At 48.3% G+C, this 13,639-nt stretch overlaps 1 protein-coding gene across 1 annotated transcript in view; it reads left to right on the top strand.

The window, feature by feature from the left end:
* The first annotated feature begins 1,480 nt into the window (after positions 1–1,480).
* The window catches only part of DCHS2 (dachsous cadherin-related 2), a 238,410-nt gene continuing 226,251 nt past the window's right edge, over positions 1,481–13,639 (top strand). The window contains exons 1-2 of the mRNA XM_040625493.1: positions 1,481–1,679; positions 2,309–4,353. Coding sequence (XP_040481427.1) covers positions 1,481–1,679; positions 2,309–4,353 — 2,244 coding nt within the window. The remainder of the gene's footprint in view (positions 1,680–2,308; positions 4,354–13,639) is intronic.

Genomic DNA, 13,639 nt, shown 5'->3' with positions numbered 1-13,639 from the left:
TCCTGGTTGTGGACTGCTCACCTCTTGTGTCCTCACACGCCAGAGAACAGAGAGCAGCAGGCTCTCCCCTGACTCTTATGACACTAATCCCGTGACCTCATCTAATCCAAAGACCCCGCCTCCTAATACCATCATGTTGGGGGACAGGACAACAACATAGGAATTTTGAGGAAGACACATACATTCAGTCTGTATCACATACCAATATTAGAAAAAAAGGCAGTACTTCTGGATCCAGAGTGGTGGTATGAGATGAGGTCGGAAAGGTGGGTAGGGCCACGTTAATTTTATACAGTTGGAAGGAGCCTGAATTATAATCCAAGTACAATGGAAATATATCTGCAGGTTCTAAGCAGGGGGAGACATGATTTGAATTAGCTTTAAAAACAATAATCCAGATGCTTGGCTGAGAATGACTTACAGCGGGGCAAGAGTAGAGGCTGGGGACTAGTTCAAGTGCGATTGAAGAGGTTGAAGTGAAAGAAGATTCTAAAGACTCGCAACTGTTCTCCTTAATGGTAAGGAGACTTCACTGGCGAGAGGCAGCTGAATGTAGTTTAATAATGTCTCTATTTACATGCAGCATATCTGCTTTAAAGTACATTGTTTTGTTATTATTTTGTCAGAGGTAGAGATAATGGTGGAGATTAGCAGTTATATATAATTCCGCCAAATATTAAAAGGCACTTTACTGTTGCTGCCAGGAACCATCCTGCAGCGCTGTTGGTCCTCCTTAAAGGAGCACAACAGAATCTAGGAAATTAATTCTTCCCTTCAGCCTAACTGCAAAATTGCAGAAACCATTTGCTAAATAGGACCAGCCATTCTCAAGAAGGCAGAGAGTCCTTCCTCAGGCATTTTTTATTAGAGGCCATTTATCAATTTCTACCTATCATTACGGATAATTGAAGGGAAACCTGCGACTGGCAATTTATTGGCATTTTTCTTGGACTCAGACAGAAGCTAGTTTGAAAGTGCTGTCAACAGCGGCCCTGGCTGCAAACTTCCTTGCTCAGAGGCGATGCTGAAGTGCCGTTAGGTGGTCTGGCCTGAGCTACCCCATCTTTCTGCCCATAAATCAGCATCGTAAAACATCCTGGAAATGTTGTGATGGCGCTGAATGCATAAAAAAGTGTTCGCACGCCGAATCTATTGTCGTCATTCTCGGTGGCAGAGGGGAGTGACAGGACGCTCACGCGTCGCTGAGTAGCAGCGCGGCATAATAAAGCATGGTTTGCACCCTGGGTATCACACATTTCTGGGGGCTTCGCGAAGGTTTTTCCAAGTTCCGCCTTCCCCTCTTTGCAGTCATCCTGGCTCCAGCTGCGCGTCGGCCTTTGACTCCATCTGTCCTTCCGCTGGGGACGAGTCTCTCTCGCCAAATGCAGAACACAAGTTTGGCTCCCCAAAGTGATTCTAACCCCCACCCTCTGCTCAGCCTGAGCCAAGCGTCAGGCCTGCCGAAGGAACAGTCCAGGGGATGGAGAGAGGAGGGCGTGGGGGGGCTGCTGCTCTCGCCCCCCCCCCGCCCACTCGCACGCAAAGCCGGGACAGACCGCCTGCCTGCGCGACCCCCGCCCGCCTCGCGATCCAAATCTGCGCGTCCTTCCTGCTGCGCTCCCCTCTCGGGTCCCCGGCCCCGGCGAGAACGCGCCCCGCTGCAGAGCGGAGACTCGCAGGTTGGAGTTTGCCCGCGTGTGCGCCGCGTCACTGGCGGGGAGGGGAAGGGAAGGGGGGCGGTGGGGGCTGGGTCGGAGCTGGAGCCGGGCGGTCCTCTGCTCCCCGAGACGCGGCGGGGAGAGGCCGCCCCCTGAGCCGCCGACACCGCTAAAGCTAGAGCCGCCTCTCTCTCCCTCCCTGCCTCCTTCGCTCCTGCCCGGCGCCCGCACTCGGCCTCCCCGCCCTTACTCCACCCCCTTCCCCGGGCCGACCCCCATCCTCTCCTTGTGTGTGCGCGCTTTAAATAATTTCATCCTTTTTGGCAAACGAAATAATGCACCTGACTTTACCAGGGGGAAACAACAAGCCGAGCAGAACAAGGAGCAGATGTAAAAGGAATAAAAGGAGAGAGGAGAAGAGATGAGATTCATTGAAAGAAATCCAGGGGCTGAAGAGGTGGCTGCAACGGCAGAGGCAGCTAGAGCTTCCCTGTCTGCGTGAGCGGCAGGCGGAGGACGTTTTCACCAGTTGCGGATTGAACCTCGGGAACTCCTGGGTATGTTCGTTTGCCAAACAAAGTCTTTTCTTCTTTGGCCCAGACACTGAAGAGGCTCCTGGATTTTTCTGCCACCCCTCCACAAGCTGGCAGTTACCCGGGAGCTTTCCCGATTTGCTGGCGGAGAAATTAGCCCTTCTGGGCGGAGGATGGGCAAAGGGCACCAGCAGCGGGGGGCTCCCGCCGGGAAGCGCCTTCTGTTCCCCGGGAGGCGAGGGTCACCCCGCGGGCTGCCGGGCGGCGGCGGCGCTACCGGGGCTCAGCGCTTCCTGCTCGGGCTCTTCATGCACGCGTGGCTGTGGGTGGCCTCGGGTTCATATGCCCAGGTGTTCAACCTCAGCCTTTCCGTGGACGAAGGACTTCCTCCGGACACTCTAGTCGGCGACATCCGCGCGGGCCTGCCGGCGGCACAGCAACAAGAGGGGGGCGGCTTCTTTCTATCCGAGGATTCGGATGACTCACCGCTGTTGGACGACTTCCACGTGCATCCGGACACCGGCATCATCCGCACGGCTCGTTGCCTGGACCGCGAGCGGCGGGACCACTACAGCTTTGTGGCCGCCACGCTGCTGGGCGCCGTGGTGCAGGTGGAGATCCGCGTCAACGACGTGAACGATCACTCGCCCAGCTTTCCCCGCGACTCCCTGAAACTCGACGTCTCCGAGCTCAGCCCTCCAGGTACCGCCTTCCGCCTGCCAGGTGCCCACGACCCGGACGCCGGCCTGTTCAGCACGCAGGGCTACACCCTGGTGCAGCCGTCCGACCTTCCCGAGGACCCCGCAGGACCGTTCTTCCAGTTGCGCTACGGAACCCCGGGATCACCACAGTCCTCGTCGCCCCTGGAGCCCCTGGATCTGGTGCTGTTGCGGCGCTTGGACCGAGAGGCGGCGGCGGCACACGAGTTGCATATCGAGGCCTGGGACGGCGGCCGCCCGCGGCGCACGGGCCACCTGCATGTGGAGCTTAGGGTGCTGGATGAGAACGACAACCCGCCCGTCTTCGAGCAGGGCGAGTACCGCGCCGCGGTGCGGGAGGACGCTCGGCCGGGCGCCGAGGTCTGTCGTGTGCGCGCCACCGACCGCGACCTGGGGCCCAATGGCCACGTGCGTTACAGCCTCCGCGCCCGGCAGGCGCTCGGGGCACTGGGCGATGCGGCCTACTTCACCGTGGAGGAGCTGAGCGGCGTTGTGCGGGTGCAGAGGCCGCTGGACCGCGAGGAACAGGCCTGGCACCAGCTGGTGGTCGAGGCCCGCGACGGAGGGGCCGAGCCCGAGGTTGCCACGGTACGCGTGTCCATCGCCGTGCTCGACGTGAATGACAACCCGCCCGCCATTCACCTGCTCTTCCTCACCGAGGGAGGGGCCGCGCGCGTTTCCGAGGGCGCCGCACTCGGCGACTACGTAGCTCGCGTCTCGGTGTCCGACGCTGATGGTGATCCGGAGCAGGAAGAGGAGGCCTTTGGGGAGCCTGGTGTTGGCCTCGGAGGCGGGAGCATCTCGTTGTCCTTGGAGGGCGGGGATGGAGCCTTCGCGCTGCGCTCTGGCGGCTCCCCCGGGGTATTTTTCCTCTGCGTCGAGGGGCCCCTGGACAGGGAGAACCGCGACCTGTATGATTTGCGACTGGTGGCCACGGATGCTGGCTCCCCGCCGCTGAGCACAGAGGAAACGCTGCTGCTTCGGGTTGCCGACCTCAACGACCAGCCGCCTTTCTTCAGCAGGGAGCATTACCTGGCCTCGGTGTCAGAGGCCGCGGCCCCAGGCACCGCGGTCGTGTGGGTCAGCGCCTCCGATGCAGATGAGGCTGGCACAGACCACGCCCGGCTGCGCTACTCACTGGTCCATCTTCCGGTTCGCTGCAACCCAGAAGGTGTGTGGCCCTCGGCGGCGGAGTGTGGACCGTCCTTCACTATTGATCCTGAAACCGGCGTGATCAGCACCGTCCGGAGTCTGGACCGAGAGGTCCAGGAGGCAGTAGAGTTGAGAGTGGTAGCCCAAGACCTCGGAGAACCCCCACTGACGGCCACCTGCCTGGTGAGCATCACCGTGGACGATGTGAATGACAACGAGCCCATCTTCCGGAGGCAGGTGTACAACGCCACCCTTGCGGAGCATGCCCCGGTTGGACACTGCTTTTTGCAGGTGAGTGCATCATGCTTCTGGATCAACCTCTGGATTCCAGAAAGGCCTGGGAAGGGAAGGGAAGGCAAGATTAAGCCCATCCAGGGAAGGAACACTGTGATGTAGGTAGTCGTACCCTGGCTCCAAAAGCAAGGGGGCATGAGCTTCAGTTCCTCCTCTACAGTGAGATGAATGGGTGCCCTCTGGGCACCTAACTTTTCTGTCGGGCTTGCACTGAGTGATCTCAAAGGGGCTTTCTACTTCCTGTGATATTTGGATCCTGGTTTTGCTTAAGGAATCCGGTTTCCTTCATGCTGGCTCTGTGCACCCACATCGATTTGGGAGGAACCACTCAAACAGTGTGCAAATGGCAGTGTCTCACATTTCTGAGCATCGATGTGTGGCATCTTAGAGAAATAAGGTGGTCCTCAAAAATTATTTTTTTCCAAATAATAATAATAATATACTTTAAACACCAAAACTGTTTGAGTAACTATTTGCAGAGATTTGGTACATGTTGTAACTTCCTTAGAGGCTTACAAAGGCTAGTTGACAACATTAGTTCTTTTTTTTTTTTTTAAATCAGTTGTGGGTTGAGTTCCTCCAGAGACACCTTCAGGACTCTGAGAAGTAGTGGGGCTCAGTTATAAAATAGAAATCTTTACCTTGCTTTTTGGAAATTCTGCCTTTAGAATTCCGATCTCTCCTTCGCTCTCAGAATGTTGTGATTTGGCCCCTTCTAGCACCAGTCTTTATTGCTTCCAATTTCCTATTTTTTTTCTCCCTTTCTTTTCTTTTCTTTTCTTTTTTTTTTATTGAAGTGTAGTTGACACACAACATTACATTAGTTTCAGGACTACAGCAAGGTGATTTGACAACTCCATACATTATGCTATGCTCACAAGCGTAGCTACCATCTGTCACCATACAACAGTATTGCAAAACCATGACTGTATTTCCCTGTGTGATACCTTTTATCTCTGTGACTTGTACATTCAGCAACTGGAAACCTGTACCCCCATTCCCCTTCACCCATTTTGCCCATCTCCCCACCCATCTCCCCTCTGGATGGGAATTTAAATTGGTGCAGCCGATGTGGAAAACTCTATAGAGGTTCCTTAAAAACCTAAAATTAGAAATACCATATGATCCATTAATTTCACTACTGGGTATGTAGCGAAAACACTAAATAGAAAAGCTATAGGTACCCCTATGTTTATTGCAGCATTATTTATAATAGCCAAAGTATGGAAGCAACCTAAGGATCCATCAATACATGAATGGATAAAAAAGATGTAGTATACAACACACACAACACACACACAACACACACACAACACACACATACAACACACACACACAACACACACACAACACACACAACACACACAACACACACAACACACACACAACACACACACAACACACACACACAACACACACACAACACACACACACACAACACACACACAACACACACAACACACACACACACACAGGAATATTATTCAGCCATAAAAAAAAATGAGCTCTTGACTTTTGTGACAACGTGGATGAACCTAGAGAGTATTATGCTAAGTGAAATAAGTCAGAGAAAGACAGATACCATATGATTTCACTTATATGTGGAATCTAAAAAACAAAACAAATGAACAAACAAAGCAGAAACAGACCAATTTCCAGTTTCTTACCCGGTGTGAGATAAACACATTTCTGAGATTGACTTATTTACTCCAAGATAACTTGAATAAATACAAAGAACCTGAGAGACTAACTAGTGAGCGAACCTCTAACACTTTATTTAGCTCTCAGGCTGGGTTCTTTAGGACCTCTACTGCTTATTTCCCAGTTCTTGGGGGGGAGGGCCTTAACTTCTATACGTTATGTCTCAAATAATAACCTTTAGGTAACCAAGATGCCACTCTATTTTAAAAATGAGTTTCAAGACTGCTTCTATCTTCTTAATCTCTTGGATCTGTGAGCAGTAATAATCTCCATCTCCTTCTCTAGCATGATTGGCAGTTTTTTGAGTTATTAGGTTATTCAAAGAAGGCTTGAGAATCAATGAGTGCTTGCTGTTGAAACAGACAAATCCACAAATGTCAGTGAGTAGCACACTGGACGTTTATCTATCTCTCAAGCAGAATTGGATATGACGCAAATTGGCTGGTCTTCCTCCATCCAAGGTGGGGCCGGGCTTGGGAGTGACTTAGATCACGTCCACCGAGGTCGCATTGGCCAGAGCTCAGCTATGTGGCCTCAAGTGCACCCCAAAGGAGGCTGACAAATGTAAACCACCACATGGATGCCAGTGTGCACTGATACTTTCTGCCACGGATTTCTAAAAATGAAGTCATAATAAGTGAGAAGTTGGACTTGATGATTTTTAAGATTTCTTCCATCTGGAAGACCTTGACGATCTTGGTATGAAACAGTACAACTTGGCTCCATTTGAAGGAAAATAGGCAGGGTGAATTAATTGTGATTCCTTTGATTAGAACCTGTCTCTAGAATTGTTTCTAAAATGAGATGATTCTGCCGTGAGGTGTGTTTATCCCGTTAATATGACTCCGTATGTGGCAGATCCATTAGGTGAGCCGAACTTGGCTCAAGGGTAGGACTGCTCCTCCAATTGCAAAAAAACCTTTCCTGTTTGCTAAATATCGCTGTAAATGGTATTACATCGTGTTAATTAGAATTTCTGGAAATTCCAGTGCTCTAGTCCCTCAGGACTGCAGAAACCCTCTTATTCCCTGGCTTCCCTGGTGGCCTTTCCCCCAGCTGTGTGAACTTTCTGTATTCTGTAAACCCACTAGCTGGCTCGGTCCCCTAACTTCCAGGTAAGCCTCACCAGGTGTCTCCCATCTGTTTGTATCTCTTTACTTTCAATCTTTCTTTATACTACTTTGTAAAAAGGAACCTTCCTAGCTAGCCTTTGGGTCTCGTGGCCTCTCCTTTCTTCCAGGGCTTTCTTTAATTTCATTGTATTGATCCTTATAACCCTACCTTCTTTCTGTTGCCCTCCACCAGTTTTCTCTCTTTGGACTGCATATCTGCTCAATACTTTGTTTGAATCAAACCAAAACAAAACAAGAAGCAACAGGGGGGAAAAAAAGTTGTTTCCTATATTCCCTGCAAGGAAATACCATGTCATCTAGTGAAACAAACCCTTGACCCTTCAAGGTGTCTTGACAGTTAACCCACATTAGTGATCCTTGGGGTTCTTCCGCTCTTGATACTGTTTCTCCTGCCTCCATGGTACTGGCCATCCTCCCACCCCCCACTGCTGCCCAAACCCCTTTATATTCTCATACCCAGATCAGAACTTTACAAAGACTTTAAATGTGGGGCAGAAGGAAGGGATTTAATACCGAATAGGAGAACCGGGAGCAGCTTGAGATCGGTGACCTCTAGTCCCAAAGGGTTTTCCCCCCTCTCAAGCACTCACCTGGATTCTTAATTCCTTTCTTCCTACTGTCCCCCATGTGGAGAGCCCCTTCTTCACAACCCACCCCTCAGGAGCTCTTTCCAGAATCTCTTTATGGCCAAGGCAGAGAGGGATTTCTACTCGGCAGGCACGCAAGGGTTACCTCCCCAAATTCCGTGTCTGGCCTAAAAGACTCTCCTTCTCCTCAGATGACTGTCAAAAAGACTAACTTCAGGGGCGCCTGGGTAACGCAGTCGTTAAGCATCTGCCTTCGGCTCAGGGCGTGATCCCTGCGTTTGGGGATCGAGTCCCACAACGGGCTCCTCGGCTAGGAGCCTGCTTCTTCCTCTCCCACTCCCCCTGCTTGTGTTCCCTCTCTCGCTGGCTGTCTCTCTGTAACATAAATAAATAAAAAAATCTTAAAAAAAAAAAAAAAAAGACTAACTTCAGCCGAGTGCAGTGATGTGAACTGTGCTGACGGGCCTTATCGCCAGCGCGTATCCCTGAATCCCAGAAACGCCGTCGCGAGAGTATTGTCTCAGACTGCCTCAACTATCATTACTGTGCATTCACTCATTCATTTATTTGCTCAAACAGCAGCACGGATTGAACAAACACATCATTCCATGAGCAAGTATTTACAGAGAACCTCTTACATGCCAGGAACTGGCCTTCGTGCTGAAGAGGCCCCCGTGAGCAGACCCGGCAAGGTCCCAGTGCTACCAGAGCCTGCGGGGGCTGGTGGGGCTGCTGGGGCTGGTGGGCTCTCTCCTTCCCTCCACTGCCATGGTCCTCACACACGCCCTGCCTTCACCAGCTGATCACCTCGCAGCCTCCTGTTCTCAAAGTTCCCGCATCATTATACTGAATCCTATTTCTCAAAAGGCAGCTGTGTTTTTTGAATTTAAATCCAATCAGCTTTTCTTAATCATAAAGCATTTTGGACTGTGGCCCGCTCCCTCGTGTTTGAAGGCGGCCTCTTCTCTTGTCTTACTACCTTCTCTCTCTGCCTCTCTCGTGCCAGGTCCTCCTTTTCCTCTTGTGTCTCCCCACTCAGGGTGGTGGAGGCGGAGCACAGGCCACGGTCTTCCCCTCGCTTCTCTCTTTTCTATACCTTCCTGTACATGTTCCCAGGACTGCTTTTTTTTTTTTTTTTTAACGTATCTATAGGGTCAACCTCTCATACAAACTCACATTAACGTTGCTCTACCTCGTATGCATTTCTACCCGGGGATATTTTGGGCACCTTAAATTTACCGTTTCCCAGATCAAAGTCATTTCCCTTCTAGCACTAGCTTCTTTGTTTCTTAACTTTCGTTCATTACCTCCTTTTCTGAAACTTGCCCGTTTTTGTTAGTGTGTCCTCTCCATAGATGTATTTATGCATTTGGCATGTGTCTGCGTGTGTGGGTTTGCGGTTTGTTGCAGTGGTTGTGTTTTGCACTGTTGAAAAGTAAAGTACCAGGGTGAAGAGCAGGTCATGTCTCAAACCGATCAGCTGGGTAACAAGCAGCTCTGAGAGGGCACCTGGCCGTGCTTTTTTGTTCGCTCTTGTGGTCTGACTTTGAGGAACCTGTCTAGGAGGGTGTCCCGGCAGTGGACATTAAAGATGGGAAGACCCTGAGGGATGGGAGGACCTGATTCCTCTGGGGCTCCATGGACCAGAAAGGACTAAACTGTGTCTTGTTTCTGACTTATTATATCTTTTAGGGTTATTTCTTTTTTTACTATCTCCTGTTAGTAAAATCTTGCTAAATGTGTTGACTTTGTCTCAACTATACCATGGAGGTAAAAATGGAGACCCCCCCCCCCAAAGTCCCCTGGGGGCGGTATGATTTCAGTGAAGGGCATTAATTGGCTTCAGTCAAAGTGTGCAGGGCAAGCAGCCACTCCCCTGAAGTCTGAGTGATGATGAAAGCAGAAATCTGCAAGAGAAGCTGAGATGAAATGGTTCTTACCGTGGTGTAAGGCCCTTTCTCTCCAGGCCTCTCCTAGTGCCTTTGGAAGTAACAGACTTTATTAAGGAAGAAGGTGTTTCCTAAATTCTTAGCATCATCTCTGATTCCTCTGCACATTTGACCACAGGAGTTGACCCATCTTATGGGCTTCAGTATTTCTTACATCCATCCCTTCATTGATGCACATTGCCCTCACCCTAGTTCTGTCCATCATCACTTCTTGTTTTGTATTGCCTATTCTTCAAACTGGAGAGACTGTAGCCATATCTTAAATGCCTCCTCCTCCCACTAAATGTTTTTTCATCTGTCCTGCTCTTTTTTCTTTTTCAAAGATTTATTTATTTTAGTGTAGAGACAGGAAGCACGTGTGCGTGCAAGGAGACTGCCCACTGAGCGAGGAGCCAGACGTGGGGCTCGATCTCAAGACCCTGAGATCACAACCTGAGCTGAAATCAAGAGTCAGGCACTTAACTGACATGGAGCCACCCAGGTGCCCCTGTTCTATTCTTTTCTTAATGTTCTTTGTAGTGCTACAGTTGTTTACTTGTATTAGTAAAACAGTGGATTGTAAGACCTTGCCGGGCTGCAGTTTAATGATATTTGAGTCCCCTGTAATTCTTGGTGTCCTCCATCTAATGCATTAGAAGACCGATGACTTTGTTGAATTGTATTGAAGAGTTACACAGTGAAAACAAAAGCTAAGTAAGAGTTACAATGAGTCAGAGATTTTACTTTGTATTTTTCACATTTCATCTGAGTGTATATTAATTTTATTTTAAAGTATATTTCTTCTATATAGTTTATCATTGATCCTTGAAATTTTATGGTCTGAATTGCAGTGCTTATCCCTCACCTTACTACTACCATACCCTTATTGTTGACCTTATGTGCTTGCTTCCAGACTTACATAGCTCATACTGGCTTTGATGGTCATGTAATTGTATTACCCTTATATGATTGTCCTCTTCTGTCTTATTTATTCATTTATTTATTTATTTTAAATATTTTGTTTTATTTATTCGACAGAGATAGAGACAGCCAGCGAGAGAGGGAACACAAGCAGGGGGAGTGGGAGAGGAAGAAGCAGGCTCCTAGCACAGGAGCCTGATGTGGGGCTCGATCCCAGAACGCCGGGATCACGCCCTGAGCCAAAGGCAGACGCTTAACGACTGCACCACCCAGGTGCCCCTTATTTATTATTTTTTAATTTTTTTCTCTTCTGGCTCTTTTAAATGGACCTGTCCTGTCTGCACACACACATTGAAAGCATGTGAGATTTTGCAAAGCAGTCATTTGCACCTGTCTCCAGGATATGTCTCGATTACCTGCCATCTGTCATCTTCCCTGATTATCCGACTCCTGCTGGCCTTACACCTTAGTTCCCAGCATGTGCTGTATATGCCTCTGGCTTTGCTTTGATGACCTGTTTTAAGCACTGGAACTCAACTGAAGAATTCTCTCTTGGACTTCATCTTGATATTTCTCCTCTTCCTTTCCCCACACAACTGCTACCCAAGACCCATCAGCTGGCTTTCCTTCCTTTTCCCTTTTTCTGTTGAGAAGGGTGATCAGATAATATGTGGATGTGTTACAGGAAGGGTATTGCCTAGAATATGTGGGATGTATCTCTAGTTATGGTCAATATATAACTTGCCAGGAATTTGTCTAGTTCTTGGTTCTATAATTAAAGATACCTGACACTGCATGGTGGAGGGTTCATAGCTTTGAAGGTTAAAATTAAGTTGCATGCAGTGATGAAAAACATAGGCAGACTTTGGGGCTTGAGTGCCTGGGTTTGAATCTCGGTTCCACTACTTACTAGCAGTGTGATCTTGGGCTCTGTGCCTCAATTTCCTCCCCTGAAAAATATGGATAACAATAGTGTCAGCTTGGTAGAGTTTTTGTGTGGACTATGAATTAATACATGTTTGTTTAGACTCATAGTAAGTCCTTAATACATATTATATATTATTAAATGTTAATAAGTAAAACTTCTAGAAATGTTGAGGGAAACTCTTTTGCCTGATGTAGCAATCAGTCATTAAAAATGACATTTCAAATTAAGATTCTCTTGCACTAAAAGGTGGAAGAGGAGCAGAAATATATTTAAATTGTGTATCAGGTTTTAGCTAGATACATATGTTTCTGGCAATGAAAGCAGAAATCTGTTGTACTTAATTTGGACACTTGTAACATCTTATGGGCTTAGGAATCACACCTGCCTTAAGGAAGGCTCAGATGACCTCTGAAGAGCAAGCCTCCCCATCCCACCCCTCAGAAAGTGCCGTGAGGGTCTTAGAGGGTCTTAGAGACACGAGGCACTGTGATATAAGTGGTGGCCAAGCCCTCTGCACAGTGGATCATGATTCCTCATGGGTCCATCTCAGGGGTGCTCACCCCCACACTGAGACTTAGTGTTAGAACCTGGTCCCTCTCAGCTGGGCAGGGCACAATTCTCATTTTTGAGTGTCTTAGTGTCTTTTTTTCCCTGTTGATCAGTTCTTACTCTTTCAAGTCTTTTATTGGGAAAGCATGGAATAAGACAGCACTGGACTTAGAATCAGAATACCTTGGTTCTGACTTTGACTGCACCACTAGCTCCACTGACTTTTCTGGCCAGGTCCTCATCCATGAAATGTGCATTAGTCAAAAATAAAATGTGTTTCGATGTTATGAGGAATTGGCTCACACAATGATAGAAACCAAGAAATCCCACAATCCGATGATCTGCCGTCTGCAAATGGAGGACACAGGAAAACCAGTGTAAGTCAGTCCCGGCCTGAAGGCCTGAGAAGCAGGAGAGCTGATGGTGTGAGTGACAGTCAGGGGGCAGAAGAAGACTGGTGTCCCAGCTAGTACAGTCAGGCAGAGAGACTCCTTCTCCTTTTTGTTCTTTTCAGACCTTCAGTGGATGGGATGATGCCCACACACATTGGGGAGAGCATTCTGTTTTACTCATTCCCTCAATTCAAATATTGATGTCCAGGTGACATCAAGGATTGATGTCTTCCAGAAGCACCTCACAGGCATACCCAGAAATAATGTTTAGCTAGATTCCTGGGCATCTCGTGGCCCAGTCAAGTTGACACATTAACCATCACATGCTAATTCATTTTAATAGCACATCATTGTAAGAGTTTAAAATAATCTATATGATGTGGTAGAAAGTGGTTGGTGTAGGAAGAGTTAAGGGCGTTTGCGGATGAAAGGTTCTTTATGCAGTGGATCAGGATGGAATTCTCACTAGATATCCACTTCTAGTGCACGCTCTCTTTTTTAGTCTCCTGGCCTCTTGTGTGATATATGCTCTTATTTACAGTCCTGCTATGGAAACGTTCTATCATAACTGGGCACTTTTTTTTGCATGCAAAACTATAATGCATTCCTAGGCATGATCACTTCCAAAAGAGAATCATTTCGGATGGATTTCTGAAAGTTGTGTTCAGTGAGATTTCCTTTCTCCGAGGACTGAAATCTGACATTAAATTAATTTTATTAACACCTTGACACCAGACTTATACTAACGAGCCCCTTGCCTTCTAAATTATAAATTAAAAGTGAGCAACTATAGAAGTAATTTATGCTTTCATAGCCCATTAGGGAAATTATGCTCGATCGTTTTTAGAAATGCCAGGTTACTTGAAATCTTGCTGAACTCAAATCTTCATGTAAGAGGATTTGGGGCTTCATGGCACAGGTAGATCCGATAAATATCATAACAAATATCACTTTTAATTAAAACACTATTTAGGATTGCGTAGTCCATGTGACACCAGTATGACCTGGAATAACCTCAGTGTGTCTGGTTGCCATGGTGAAGACATGAGAAGAGACAGCCTACAAAAGGACTCGCAGTGTTTGCCTTTGTTATGGAAGCAACCAGGAAAGATGGGAGGTTTTTGAGGAGAGATTGACACATGTC

This window comes from Ursus maritimus, unplaced genomic scaffold (assembly GCF_017311325.1).
Source record: "Ursus maritimus isolate PB19 unplaced genomic scaffold, ASM1731132v1 scaffold_11, whole genome shotgun sequence".
NCBI lineage: Eukaryota > Metazoa > Chordata > Mammalia > Carnivora > Ursidae > Ursus > Ursus maritimus.
The sequence above is the reverse complement of the archived record's forward strand: the minus strand, read 5'-3'. Positions and strand labels throughout refer to the sequence as shown.